We start from the raw sequence: 15087 nt of genomic DNA, 5'->3' as shown, positions 1-15087 counted from the left end.
ATGATACGATTCACAGTAATAAATACAATGCTAATATAATCTTAAATATTTCTAATCCATACTTCCACACTATTTGTGTGTAATGTACACACTGTATTATGTACAGCTACTTCAGTAGCACGATGAATAGCTGCGCGCTCTTGTCCACGCCCCTCTGTACATCCTGCTCGACAGCAGCACTGCGCATGCCGATGCATCGTGCTTTGGGATGGAATGGGAGGGGCATGGGAGGGGAAGAGAGCTTACCCGAAAAGACAGACACGTGAGGATAGCTCACCATCACTCATGATAAAACAACTTGTGATATGCGAGCGCAGCCACGAGTAACAGCTAGTACTGTCATATACAGGGTGTTACAAAAAGGTACGGCCAAACTTTCAGGAAACATTCCTCACACACAAATAAAGAAAAGATGTTATGTGGACATGTGTCCGGAAATGCTTAATTTACATGTTAGAGCTCATTTTAGTTTCGTCAGTATGTACTGTACTTCCTCGATTCACCGCCAGTTGGCCCAATTGAAGGAAGATAATGTTGACTTCGGTGCTTTTGTTGACGTGCGACTCATTGCTCTACAGTACTAGCATCAAGCACATCAGTACGTAGCATCAACAGCATAGTGTTCATCACGAACGTGGTTTTGCAGTCAGTGCAATGTTTACAAATGCGGAGTTGGCAGATGCCCATTTGATGTATGGATTAGCACTGGGCAATAGCCGTGGCGCGGTATGTTTGTATCGAGACAGATTTCCAGAACGAAGGTATCCCGACAGGAAGACGTTCGAAGCAATTGACTGGCGTCTTAGGGAGCACGGAACATTCCAGCCTATGACTCGCGACTGGGGAAGACCTAGAACGACGAGGACACCTGCAATGGACGAGGCAATTTTTCGTGCAGTTGACGATAACCTTAATGTCAGCGTCAGAGAAGTTGCTGCTGTACAAGGTAACGTTGACCACGTCACTGTATGGAGAGTGCTACGGGAGAACCAGTTGTTTCCGCACCATGTACAGCGTGTACAGGCACTATCAGCAGCTGATTGGCCTCCACGGGTACACTTCTGCGAATGGTTCATCCAACAACGTGTCAATCCTCATTTCAGTGCAAATGTTCTTTTTACGGATGAGGCTTCATTACAACGTGATCAAATTGTAAATTTTCACAATCAACATGTGTGGGCTGACGAGAATCCGCACGCAATTGTGCAATCACGTCATCAACACAGATTTTCTGTGAACGTTTGGGCAGGCATTGTTGGTAATGTCTTGATTGGGCCCCATGTTCTTCCACCTACGCTCAATGGAGCACGTTATCATGATTTCATACGGGATACTCTACCTGTGCTGCTAGAACATGTGCCTTTACAAGTACGACACAACATGTGGTTCATGCACGATGGAGCTCCTGCACATTTCAGTCGAAGTGTTCGTACGCTTCTCAACAACAGATTCGGTGACCGATGGATTGGTAGAGGCGGACCAATTCCATGGCCTCCACGGTCTCCTGACGTCAACCCTCTTGACTTTCATTTATGGGGGCATTTGAAAGCTCTTGTCTACGCAACCCCGGTACCAAATGTAGAGACTCTTCGTGCTCGTATTGTGGACGGCTGTGATACAATACGCCATTCTCCAGGGCTGCATCAGCGCATCAGGGATTCCATGCGACGGAGGGTAGATGCATGTATCCTCGCTAACGGAGGACATTCTGAACATTTTCTGTAACAAAGTCTTTGAAGTCACGCTGGTGTGTTCTGTTGCTGTGTGTTTCCATTCCATGATTAATGTGATATGAAGAGAAGTAATAAAATGAGCTCTAACATGGAAAGTAAGCGTTTCCGGACACATGTCCACATAACATATTTTCTTTCTTTGTGTGTGAGGAATGTTTCCTGCAAGTTTGGCCGTACCTTTTTGTAACACCCTGTATACATTGCGCAACACAATTAGGGGTCACTTTTTTTTGAAACACATTATATTCTCCCATTGCGACACAGAAGTTAGAAATTTCTCTATAATGGTGTAAAAACGTGGCCTCTTGTAACGTCACCTTCCTGTTTGGCGATATTGCAAACAGCAAAATGTCAACGTATGCGGAAAAAAGAAGACAAGTGGTATCAGATATCTATGTACAGGTCGCATAATTCAAGTAAATTGCGGGTCGGTGGTTTGTGATGATCTTAATGTAAATTTTTTGCAGGGAATGGGCAGGAAAGGTAAATGGAGATGTTGCTAGCAACATATGGTTTAGTGTCAGTTACACATTTTGTTGCTTGAGCAGCTCAAGATAGTACTATATTGACAGATAAATAGAACTGCAACATTTTTGAAGAAGTTCTAAAAATCCACGAGTATGCACATCGTGTCAGAAATTGCCAGATCAGACACTAAAAACAAATCAGTACGGAATATTGTTAAAAGAGAGACGGGGAATGAAGTCTTAGAAGATAACACTATTTCCAGCAAAGAGAATGGGAGTGTTATAAACGGCAGTTCAAGTTAGCAGGTATTTTTAATAACTTGTTTTTAAAAGCACGCGAGAAAATCGGTCCAAGAAGCTCAGAAATGAAAGTAACAACGTACAGTTAAGAACCAATATAGAGGAAATTTAGTGAACTTAAAATCTGTCTTACATCCCCATCTAAAGTGAGGAATATCAAGGTGTCCCTGAAAGGGTTAAGTTTCTATGGAATTGATATAACCTCCGCTTAAACGTTAAAAACTAGCTTGGCCCTATAAATTTGTATGTTCTCAATCACAGGTGTAATACGTCATTAGTTCAGGGTATTTTCCCAGTTAGTCCTTTTTTCAGTTGATACAAGAAGAAGGATCGAAAAAGAAAATACTAAATGATGTTTTTGTTGATGTTCTTGACTGCTTTAGCACAAATCGACGAACATTAAACTGGGGGAAATACATTTCATCCAGTTTTGTATAGTCACATACACCCACATACTATTTAAGAAGTTTACCCACAAAAAATTATAGAGTAGAAAGTCCTTGGCTATGAATATTGATGAAAATTTAAATTGGAAAAGAATATAGTAAACCTGCTAAAATATAATGTTTGTCTTAAGAATAATCAAAAACTTTGGGAGCATAAAAATCAGTAAGTTAACTCATTTTACATATTTTCATTTACTGATGTCTTGCAGCATAATATTCTGCAGTAACTCACCAACAAGGCAAAAAAGCATTCATTACACAAAATAAAGTATGTTAACTTATATGCAAAGTCCACGTAATACATAAGACATTTGATTAAACAAATGGGAATTTTAACGCCGGCCTCGCAGTATAGTTATTCACTCACGAAACAAGTTGTCAATATGTCATTGCACTTTGAGGACTGTACTAGAAGAAAAAAATGAACTATACTTCCCTCTAGTGAATTTAACTTTGGCACAATAGGAAGTATAATACTTACTTATAAAACACTCTGATGATCTGCTCATTGACATAAAATGTTTCACCCATGGTAGATTAAAGCTGTTTTTTCTCCTTAAAAACCCCTTCAATGTCATAGATGAATTCTTCAATACAAGTGATTAGTCAATTACAAACCCTTTAAATTGTTTTGTGATCTACGGAACATGGACTTATTGTATTGTATGGAACGGGGGACCTAGTAACAACGGAGGGGCTTCGTCCCCGGCTTAGCCATCAGCGGTTCACAACCCCACAACAGGCTACAGCAGTCCACTCACCCCACCAAACATAGGGTTATTGTGCGGTTCGGACCCCAGTGGACCACCCGAGAACGTCTCACACCAGACGAGTGTAACCCCAATGTTCGCGTGGTAGAGTAATTATGGCGTACGCATACGTGCAAAAAGTGTTTGCGCAGCAATCCCGGACATAGTGTAACTGAGGCGGAATAAGGGGAACCAGCCCGAATTCGCCTAGGTAGACGGAAAACCGCCTTAAAAACCATCCACAGACTGGCTGGCATACCGGACCTCGACACTAATCCGCCGGGCGGATTCCAGCCGGGGACCAGCACGCCTGCCCGCCCGGAAAGCAAACATGGGCTTAAGTAACCAATGAGAGACTGGAAGTGAATGTCCTTGTCAGACGTTTGTGAACACATTACTGAAATACGTATATGTGATAAATTATTTTCTATTATTGACGCACAAGAGCGACTGTCACACCCAAGAGAGTTGAGCCACAGTTTCGAGCGCCAGATCAAAGAGGTCAGAAGAGGGGCTTCTCAAACTTCCCATTAGTGTAGACGCTAGATTCTCATGAGACATCATATCGTGGGTTTACACTTAAGCCTTCAGGAACGATTGAGCTGTACGAAGGGGGACCCAAAAGTAACCGGAGTCGTAATGCTGCACATCGTGTACTTGTAGTAGCAGGTTGCGCCGTCAGAGGGTTGTAGTAGGAGCTATGCTGAGTCATTCTGCCACGCGGCGTGACCCAACAGTGAGAAGTGTGGTTTGTTTGGTAGTTCTTTGAGTGTGTGTACAGTGCAGACGTGACACGAGGAAATGGCTAGTTCTTACGAACAACGTGCGGCAGTGAAATTTTGTTTCTTGCTCGGCAAGAACGCAGCAGAAACTGTTGCGATGATTCAGATAGTCTATAAAGACCATGCTCTTAGTAAAACGCAAGTGTACGAATGGTTTTCTCGGTTTAAAAAGGGAGAATTGGTGGTTGAAGATCAGCCCCATGCCGGTCGACCTTCAACTGCTCGAAGGGAAGACAACATCGACAAAATACGTGATCTCATCAGTGAAGATCGACGCAGGACAATCGACCAACTCGAGAACTTGTCCGGGTTGCCCTGGAGCTCAATTCAGCGCATCTTGACTATCGATTTGGGGATTCGTTGAGTGGCAGCAAAATTCGTGCCGAAGCTTCTTACTGGCGATCAAAGGGATCGTCGTGTTCAAGCCTGTCTCGAAATGAAGGACGCGTTCAAAGATGATCCATATTTTTTCAACAAAATCATTACAGGTGATGAGTCATGGTGCTATGGGTACGATCCAGAAAGTAAATAACAGTCATCAGAATGGAAGTCACCTGGCTCACCACGACCAAAAAAAGCTCGACAAGTGAAATCGAATGTGACAACGATGTTGATCTGTTTTTTTGACATCAAAGGGATCGTACACTCTGAATTTGTCCCTGAAAACCAGACAGTAAACCAACAATTCTATTTGGAGGTTATGAAACGGCTTCGCAGAAGTTTGTCGCGAAAACGTCCGGCTGTGTGGGATTCTGGTGTGTGGTTCCTGCATCACGACAACACTCCCGCGCACACGGCTCTCAGCGTTCGCCGGTTTTTGGCCTCAACGAAGACGACTACCTTGACCCACGTGCCCTATTCGCCGGATTTAGCACCCTCGGACTTCATCCTATTCCCGAGGATGAAAAGAGACTTGAGAGGGAAGCGTTTTGCGGATGTGGAAGACGTAAAACGCAATGTCATGGAAGTGCTAGCAGGTATCAAAGAGTACGAATTTAAAAGGTGCTTCGAACACTGGAGTGAACGTTTGGACAAGTGTATTAATGCTAATGGAGAGTACTTCGAAGGAGATTAAAGTTGTACTTGAAAACAATAAAGTATATGCTTTCCAGAAAGAAATTCCGGTTATTTTTGGGTCCCCCACCTCGGATCTGTGAGTTGAAGGATGACAGCGTGTTTGAGAAGCTTCTCAGAGAGACAACAGGTAATGAGGAATGCGAGGGAAGCGCGGCGCTACTTGCCGGTCCGGTCGAAGCTGAAGGCCTGTATCCGCATGCCGACGCAGCAGCCGCAGGTGAGGTCCTGGCAGGAGCAGGGCATGCGCAGCCGCGCCCCCAGCAGCCGCGTCGGCGGCCGCCGCCGGATGTCCAGCAGCTCGAGGCGCGGCTCTGCAACACCGCACGCCGCCCGCTGCAACACACGCCGCTCGCTGGCTGCCTGCTGCTCGCTTACGGCTAAAGGCGGGCGACTTTCTGGCCTCAACCGACTCGTCACGTGTCTGCGTGCGGAACAGCCGCCAACCAGCTCGCGAGCGGTCCAGTGACGTCAGTAATCGGCTAACTGTGCCGAGCGAGGAGTTCTAAAATCCTTTAAGTGACGTCAGTGAATAATGACAGTGACGAGCGAGTTCTGCTATTTCGATTACGCTGCAGAATGCGCATGCGCAGAAACAAGACACTTTGCCTTCGTTTGTAAGTACAGAGTGTATATAACTGAAGTTCCAGTTTGTAAACGCTGTAGAAAGAGAACCATTGCTCAGAACGACGTCACGTATGAACAGCATATTTTGGTGACTCTGCGCCACTAGTCCTGCGAGAGTTCCGGACACTCTAGGCTATGAAAAAAGGGCATTGGTCCGATGTTTGCTTAGGGTCTGGAGAAAATGATCACGTGGTGTCCCCTGCAGGTGCCTAATCGTTAGTCCGGATGTGCTTATATGATTTGTGTATAACAATATGTGCACACTGAAGAACTCACATATTAGAAAAGCTTATAGGATGTCATTTATACAGTACATCCTATAGCATGGGAGGAAGAAAGGGAAGCCACGCTCCAGAATCTAAGTGCCTGGCGTTGTCGTTGCTCATGGTTTCGTTACAGACTAGCATCGCGCCAACTGCTTCGCTCACGTAGGCTGTGTGGTCGGTACATAGTTTTTTTTGTTTTGTTTCTGTTTTTTTAATAGATTTTGTGTGTTGTTATGCCCATTGCTCATGTGTGCATCTACACACTATAAAAGAGTTAGTGACCCTTTACATGGCTACCAGTCTTGTAATAATTAAACGGCCGGCCGCGGTGGTCTAGCGGTTCTAGGCGCTCAGTCAGGAACCGCGCGACTGCTACGGTCGCAGGTTCTAATCCTGCCTCGGGCATGGATGTGTGTGTTGTCCTTAGGTTGATTAGGTTTAAGTAGTTCTAAGTTCTAGGGGACTTATGACCACAGAATTTGAGTCCCATAGTGCTCAGAGCCATTTGAACAATTTTTTGAACAATTAAACTGTTCCAAAGGGTTTAATTTAATATTACATAGTGGTAAAAAAAAGAAAGACACAAACTGGGTAAGTGGTTCTGTAGTTATTTGCGTCAGTCTTACATCCAGCACTGCAGTCTCTCATCTCAAATAGATACTCCTGTACATAAAATCGCATTTAAATGTGGTAACTATTCTGTCGTCGGTAATGATTAGTTATTAGTAAATCGAAAAGACAGGGTATTTTGAAGTACAGCGTGGCGTGGGGATGAAAGCGGTTGATCCGACGTCTGTCGAATATGGGGCCACAGCGTTACACGGGGGGTCGCACTGTGGTGTGTAAACATGCAGTGCACGGGGAATTGTGCAAATATTGGACATGCCAGCGAGCACGGTGCGTGAAATCCTACGAAACATCGTGTATTACTATCCACACAAAATCACCCATGTTCAGGAATTGCTACCTACTGACATGCCAGCAAGACAAACGTTCCCTCTGGAATTTCTTGCTCGCTTGGAAGTGGACAATGAATGGCAATGGAACATTCTGTGGACAGACGGAGCCCATTTCCATCTCCAACGACATGTTAATACGCAGAATTGCAGAATATGGGCTACGGAAAATCCGCAAGCACATTAGCCTGTACCCCTCCACACGCAAAGGTGAGTGTGTGGTGCGGGTTGAGACCACCGTTTGTTGCAAGGGCCGTATTTTTTTTTCGAGGAGATGAGTCCTTGGGGTCCTATTACCTATGCCGTCACAGGTAAAGGTTACAAGGGTGATTTGCCCACTAGCGTCATACCAACCCTTGAACGACGTGAATGTTTGGCTAGGATTATTTCTATGCAAGGTAACGATCCTCTACAGCCAGTGAAGCGGCTGCCGCAGATGCTAGTTTTGCCACCCGCCAATACCCTACAACCTGGCTGTCCACATCACTTGATCTTAGCCCGCGTGAGTTTGGCTGACAGGTGCTGAGTGCTCCAATTACGAACGTAGCTGGGCCGGAGGCACGAATTACGCAGCGTATTCTCAACGTGACCTCCGAGACATTCCGATCTGTTGTGGAACATGCTGTTTCCCGATTTCAACTTGTGACAGAAAGCGGAGGACAGCATATTGAACGTGTCTTGTGTCAGTTCCACGGCAGTTAGCAACCGATATTATTTTGATTTTTGTGCAGTGTTTGGCCTCAGGACACTTAAAAACCGATTTTTCCCATCCGCAGTATTACGACCACGCTGTGGTGGATGGGCTTACCTAATTAACACTACCACAAACGTTGACTGCCGAAGTTGTGACGTCATGCTCATTGAACAATACGGATGGTGTAACGTGCAACTCAAACCATTAGCCTTCATCTGTCATTTGCAGCCGACTCCATTTCAAACGTCCCCTTTGGAAATTAAGAATGACAGTGCTGGAAAAACTCTTACGTTATTTGATTTTCAAACAGCTGAACAAAACTGAACGTAGACATTTCTCTCTTTACTTATTCTGATCATCACTAAAATGACACACAATATTTTAGCGGAACGCAATATGACTTTCAATAATCCCTACAAAAGAATGGCCCTGACTAACAATAACAAATACCTTTTATGAATCATTTGCCTCACAAAAATCTTAATTGCTCGAACTACTGCAATACAGCGAGCCCCAATACTGCCAGATAAACCAAAGATTCTAACTACTGAAGGCACTAACTACTAATAGGCACAGTTAGCAAATGAAAGATTTTGATAGAGAACAAACGATGTATTTACCTTAATAGCGTTCAAAAGTCATTATATGACATCCACCTTTACAAATTTCCTTTTTCTGGCGGACACAAGTCCAGATCGTTCACTTATAGTAACCTCTCAAAACTCGGGCATCTCTCTCTCCACATCCACCACTGCTAGCAGCTCACCTCCAACTGCACAACGCTACACGCTATTCACATCCAACTGTCCAACACTACACAAGCGAATATTCCAACAATGAGTTCAACCAGCCACAGACCGCACACAGCGCAGTCAGTGATTTTCATACAGAGCACTACGTGGCGTTACCAACGTAAAAACCTAAACAGCCTACTTACACATTTAAGTTAAGAAGCTTACAGCGCCATCTGTTGCTAATATTTTCGTTAAATTTTTTTGTTCCATGACAATTTCCCCCTACGGCTATAATATGCTGTTCAAATTTGACGCAATCGTGACCAATGGTTCTCTTTTTACAGTGTTTTGAAACTGGAACTTTAATTATGGACACCCAGTTTATATTTTCTCGAGGATATAAATGCAGATCTTTTGAAATGTTTGGACGACTTTTTTCCTATTCTTTATGCTCTCAAAAGCGTGGAGAAATAACCATACGATCTTTGTCAAAAACATCCACTACGAACTTTGCATTTGTTATTAGTAAAGTCTTCTATCGGTCTTGTTCCTACCTTCTTGTACTACACATCGATCCTTTTATTGTATAAAAAAAGAGCGCCTCCAGAATCTCACTTTCACCGGTCAGGTGCCAAACGCCACAGCAGAGAGCTCTGACAACGCTAGCAGTTTTGGCGTAGCCGTATAAGTGAAAACGACGTTTCGTGACAGACGAGACTCAGTACAGGACCAAAACTCCAGGGGCGCTGCAGTAAACCTGCTTACCAAGACCAGTCGATTGAGACAAGAAAGTCGCTCTCGTAAAAGGGGCTTTACACATACAGTCGCGACAGTCCTGTTATACCTGCGACAGCAGCGCGTTTAGCGACCCGTCAGCCACACTGTTGCCTGACGAATGCGAGTAGTGTCGTTTGTGCTCATCTGAAACATAGTTCTCACAAAAGGGGGCATGTGTATGTAGCGAATTACAGCAAAACAAAAGGAAGACACCATATCTGTGATTCATTCAGTATCCTTCGAAGTCTCAGAGTAATGAAACATCACATTACAGGGCTGCTTACTTACGATTCTCTTGTAACCAATAGACATTTAGTGAACATTAATGTTTATTCTTAGAAGCAGGAAATTGATAATAAATCGTACGAGAAAGCGAAATGCAGTAAGTATCGGAAAGACTTTGTATACCCTCATAACAACGTGTTTCATTCTTTACACTCGGAGCCAAAGCAGTTTATGAACGTCAAAAACTATTATGGAATGCAGTACCAAAAAAAGGCCACCGCTGACTGTTCGCTGAATAAAAAACTGCCACACTGCCGAGGTAATAAAAAGTAAAAAGTAATAAAATATTTCCCAGTACTGGAGCTAGGAACATCAGAACCTTCAACTCAGACGTATTTCACAAGATGAAATAATTAGGCTAAATAAAACTATTCATGAGTTGGAATATCAAGTGAAGTATACTCGTATCTAAATGAAAATCACTGGACTCTGTGTGAAATTATTACAGGCCAAGGAAAGATTCTGTCGCTAAAATAATAGACATCCCAGGATACCACAGAACACAAGTGGAGAAGGAGAACATGCTTATTTTTTTTTTAATAGTTACATCCAAGTACTTGAAAAAGATGCTCCTTATTTATTATTAAGCCAGATCAGGAGACCATTGAAAGGGTACGACGGAGAGATTAAATTCAAAAGGATCTCTTCACGAATACGTTACAGCTTCTGTCATGAATTTCGGCTCTGTTTACATCCATTTTACGGTCGAATTTAAATTTTCTTGCCAGTTGTAGTAGTGGGTTTCATTTTCCGACTTTTTTCGCGAAATTTTGTAGACTCGACGCAAGTGCTACGTCGCTATTATTTTACGAGCTATTAGAAGCATTAAATGAAAGTGCATTAGTATCTTTCAGTTAGATCTCGATAGATGATAAGGTTCCTGTTATTACTGCTTCTGTCCTCCCCCGGTAGCTTAGTGGTCAGAGCGACAGAATGTCAATCCCAGGGGCCTGGGTTCGGTTCTCGGCTGAGTCGGAGATTTTCTCCGCTCAAGGACTGGGTGTTGTGTTGTCCTAATCATCATCATTTCATCCCCATTGACACGCAAGTCACCGAAGTGGCGTCAAATCGAAAGACTTTGCACCCGGCGAACGGTCTACCCGACGGGAGGCACTTGTCACACTGCTTTTTATATCACTTTTTCCTCCTTAGTTATCCTCTGCAATCCCCTTGCCCCCTATTCTTCATACTACCCTTCATGATACATCATATCAACTTATCCCCTCTTTTAGCCAAGTTGTGCCATTTTTTTTCTCTCCATTTAGAGTACAGCACAGAAAGAAGTGAGGTATTCCACCATGAAATAGTTGACCATATACCCAGTGAAATAAAGAATGAAAAAGATAGTAAAATTAACTTGAAACTCAAATTTAAACCGTATCTGTTTCCTTCTCTCCATTTAAGAATTTCTGAACATGAAATAATATGGGTTGTATGTGTGTGGGGGAGGGGGAGGGGAGGGAGAAGGGGGATGGGAGGTTCAGAGAAAGATTGAACTTAAGTGTAAATCACTGTACGTCGAAACAACATTTCTTAACGCTTTCGGATTACTAAACCAATGTATGACAAAATCCGCTCTCTTCTTTAGACTACATCTATCTCTCAGTATTTTCTGATATAAGTCCCAGGCTTATGGCAGTACTGATGTACCGGTCGAAAGATGGTCTTCTGCCGGGCGCGGTGGCCGTGCGGTTCTAGGCGCTCCAGTCCGGAGCCGCGCTGCTGCTACGGTCGCAGGTTCGAATCCTGCCTCGGGCATGGGTGTGTGTGATGTCCTTGGGTTAGTTAGGTTTAAGTAGTTCTAAGTTCTAGGGGACTGATGACCACAGCAGTTGAGTCCCATAGTGCTCAGAGCCATTTGAACCATTTTTGATGGTCTTCTATCCAGAATGAATTTGCAGTTAGGAGCGGAGTGTGCACTGATTTGAATCTTCCTGTTAAATTACAACTGTCTGTCAGACGAGACCTCGAACCTGGGAGTACTCCATCTGCACCAATATCATTTATAGTACTAATTGAAACAAATCCGAGGTAGGCAGCGTTCCAGATATCGAGCTGAACTTACGAAGGCTTAAGTCAGGGGAGTGCAGTAGGTGGTATAGCACTTAGCAGCCCCATCAATCAAACAAATCAGTAACAGCTTGCACTGTACGTGCATGTGCATTGTCCTGCAAAATGATGGTCAGGTCCAGCAGAAAGTGTCATCATTTCTAAGCTGGTCGTAGGTTGTGTTCCAAAAGTGAACAGCATAGAGACAGAAGTGATGACAGGACCTGACCATCATTTTGCAGGACGATGCTCAAGCACGTACAGTGCAAACTGCTAATGATTTGTTTGACTGATGGGGCGACTAAGCGCTGTACCACTTATTGGACTCTCCTGGTTTAAGCTCTCGAAAGTTCATCTCGATTTCTAAACTGAGCCGGCCGCTATGACCGAGCTGTTCTAGGCGCTTCAGTCTGGTACCGCGCTGCTGCTACGGTCGCAGTTTCGAATCCTGCCTCGGGCATCGATGTGTGTGATGTCCTTAGGTTCGTTAGGTTTAAATAGTTCTAAGTTTTAGGGGACTGATGACCTCCGATATTAAATCCCATGGTGCTCAGAGCCAGTTGAACCAGTTCTAAACTGACGAAAACACTTCAGCATTCGCTTCAGAACTGCTGCAGATTCGTCGGGCAGTAGACCACGCCACTCGAACTGTCAACACAACTGGCACTGCTAAGAGTATTCTATGACTTCTACATCGTTGGCAGCGGGTTATACACAATGCTGGCGACTACTCTGAAGGTCAGTAAAACTTTGAAATACGTATCTATTCTGTACGAGCTGTAAATAAATAGTTGCCACTATTAAAGTTCCAACCCTCGTATTTAACTGATACTACGATTTGCAGTGCCCATTCGGCACTCAAACCCTGTGATCCAGGTTCGAGTCTTTCTCCAGCGTACAGTTTTAATCTACCAAGACGTTTCGCGGGGTCTGTGAGCTACCTCCTCCTTCCAGAGGAGTCTTCCAATTAATCTCAGTCTGGCGTCTCCATTTTCTGTTGTTTGTTTTATATTGTCGTCCCACTTTAAATCTCTCCGTATGCTGCAATATTTCTGGCTTAGTCAGCCATCATGTTAGGCTCCAAGAAGCTGTTCCCAGAGCAGTGGAGATGCAAGAAGTATATAGAAATGTGGTGTGAGGTACCGGTGACAGATGTGAGATTCGGTACCATTCCCGTGAGAAAGACCGCCTGCGTAATGCTACTGCTCTGTAATTGGCTACTGTGTTCAGAGCAAGGGCGCCAAAACTTTAAACTATGGTTATTATTATTAGTTAAACTACTCATTGAAATGACTTCGCTTTTTAATATAAATATCTCTCAACAGCTGACTATCAATCAGTCATTTTAGAATTATTAAAAACAATTTAAATCAAAAACAAAAGACTGACGAAATCGCAGACGAAGCACTTTGGAAGCGTTCGGGTCACGCCTTTTCTGGTATGGCGCGCGAAGTGTTTCGGGCTGTTCGTCACTCTGGATTAGGCAGTAGAGAAGAACAGACATGTAGTATGTCGTAGTAAGTGTTTCCAATTTTTAGTTAAGTTCCTGTTCGTCACTCTGGATTAGGCAGTCGATAAGAACAGACATGTTGCCCGTCGCAGGATGTGTTTGCCAGTAGTCAGTATTAAAAGATTCACTCCGGTAGTCATGAGGCACAGAGACGTGCCACAAATAGTGTAAAGATACATTTTCGTAAACATTGGGTTTGATCATGTTCTTTGCTGTATCAGAAGGTGTTGTGTTAAGATCATGGGGTCTTCTCGTGTGGCTATATTAAAATACGCGAGTGGCATCCCAAAGAAGAGATACATTATTTCAGAACAGAACCTCGCTAAAAGTCAGTTTCAGCCTCAAGATACAGGCCCTACGACCTGCGTGCTGTTTTCTGCGCTGGGGACATCAACTTGAAGACAGCAGGTTAGTGAACTATAACAGAACCTTCTTATTCCACACAGTACAGTGGAAACAACTAGGCGCCTCTCGTGTGCTGCATACGCAGAACAAATGTTCTCAGTGGCACGTCATCTGCAGTAATGCAGAGGAGGTAAAGGAGGATGATCGTTATTAACACCAACAATCAATTCATTCTTCCTTTCTTGCCTTAATGCACCCAAATATTTAATGCCTGTTGCAGTTTCCTGGCTTGTTCGCCAATCGTGCAATCATACAATAAGGGGCCTTTTCCTCCTGTTAATGGGTAATACTTTAGATTTATTTACGAGTTTGTTGAGGGTCGACTGGTAGTCCCTTCAGGTATCCCTGCATTTCGCTACAATTTTAAATCCTCGCAACTTCCTCATGCTTTGTGACCCACGGCACACTCAGATAACCTAGCAGACAGCTGGCAGGCGCCTGGTGGTTACCTGTGTCGTTGGCGGCAGCAGCCGTGGCCTCCTGCCCCTGGGCCCGGAGCGGCGCCGCCAGGTCGAGGGCGAGGGCTGCGAAAAGCAGCGGGGCGACGCGGAGACGGCGCAGCATGGCGAGCCACTGCTGCGGCTGGCGGACTCGCGCGGGCGACGAACCCGCGAGAGCGGCGCGGCGCGGCCGTTCGCCAATCCGGCGGTCTGCCGGCGCGCCAGCTCGCGCGTGACCTTGCTGGCAGCGCGCGCCGTTACCGGGTCACACAGATCCTCGCGCCGCTTCGCGGTCGCTTTCCATTGCGGCTGCGACTCGCAGGCAAAGCGCTCCGGTCCGAATGCGAAAGCGGTGACGCACCTAGCGTAATCCTAGAGACTGCTGTGTTCCGCTGCTAGTGTTAGAGCCGTGTCCCTTCAGTTCCAGAAGGCTTTCGATGAAGTTCTGCACTGTCACGTAATGGAGAAAATTAGAGTGTACGGGATGTCACACCAGTTTTATAATGCGATTGGAATGACCCTAGCAAACATAATACAGCCTTTCTTAATGGAGACGTAAAGCTCAGACGTAAAAGTAACTTCGGGCCTTTAGAGTTTACTATATACGTACATACGGTGCGCGCGCGCGCGCGCGCGCACACACACACACACACACACACACACACACACACACACATACTACTGGCCATTAAAATTGCTACACCACGAAGATGACGTGCTACAGACGCGAAATTTAACCGACAGGAAGGAGACGCTCTGATATGCAAACGATTAGCTTTTCAGAGCATTCACA

The 15087-nt window shown here is 44.7% G+C and overlaps 1 protein-coding gene across 1 annotated transcript in view; it reads right to left on the bottom strand.

The window, feature by feature from the left end:
- The window catches only part of LOC126263276 (uncharacterized), a 37815-nt gene extending 23397 nt beyond the window's left edge, over positions 1 to 14418 (bottom strand). The window contains exons 1-2 of the mRNA XM_049960362.1: positions 14304 to 14418; positions 5719 to 5931 (exon numbers count right to left, since the gene is read on the bottom strand). Of these exons, the coding sequence (XP_049816319.1) occupies positions 5719 to 5931; positions 14304 to 14418 (328 nt within the window). The remainder of the gene's footprint in view (positions 1 to 5718; positions 5932 to 14303) is intronic.
- Between the last annotated feature and the right edge of the window lie 669 nt (positions 14419 to 15087).

The sequence above is a fragment of the Schistocerca nitens genome, chromosome 6 (assembly GCF_023898315.1).
Source record: "Schistocerca nitens isolate TAMUIC-IGC-003100 chromosome 6, iqSchNite1.1, whole genome shotgun sequence".
NCBI lineage: Eukaryota > Metazoa > Arthropoda > Insecta > Orthoptera > Acrididae > Schistocerca > Schistocerca nitens.
Note: the sequence above shows the minus strand (reverse complement) of the source record. Positions and strands in the feature narration are given on the sequence as shown.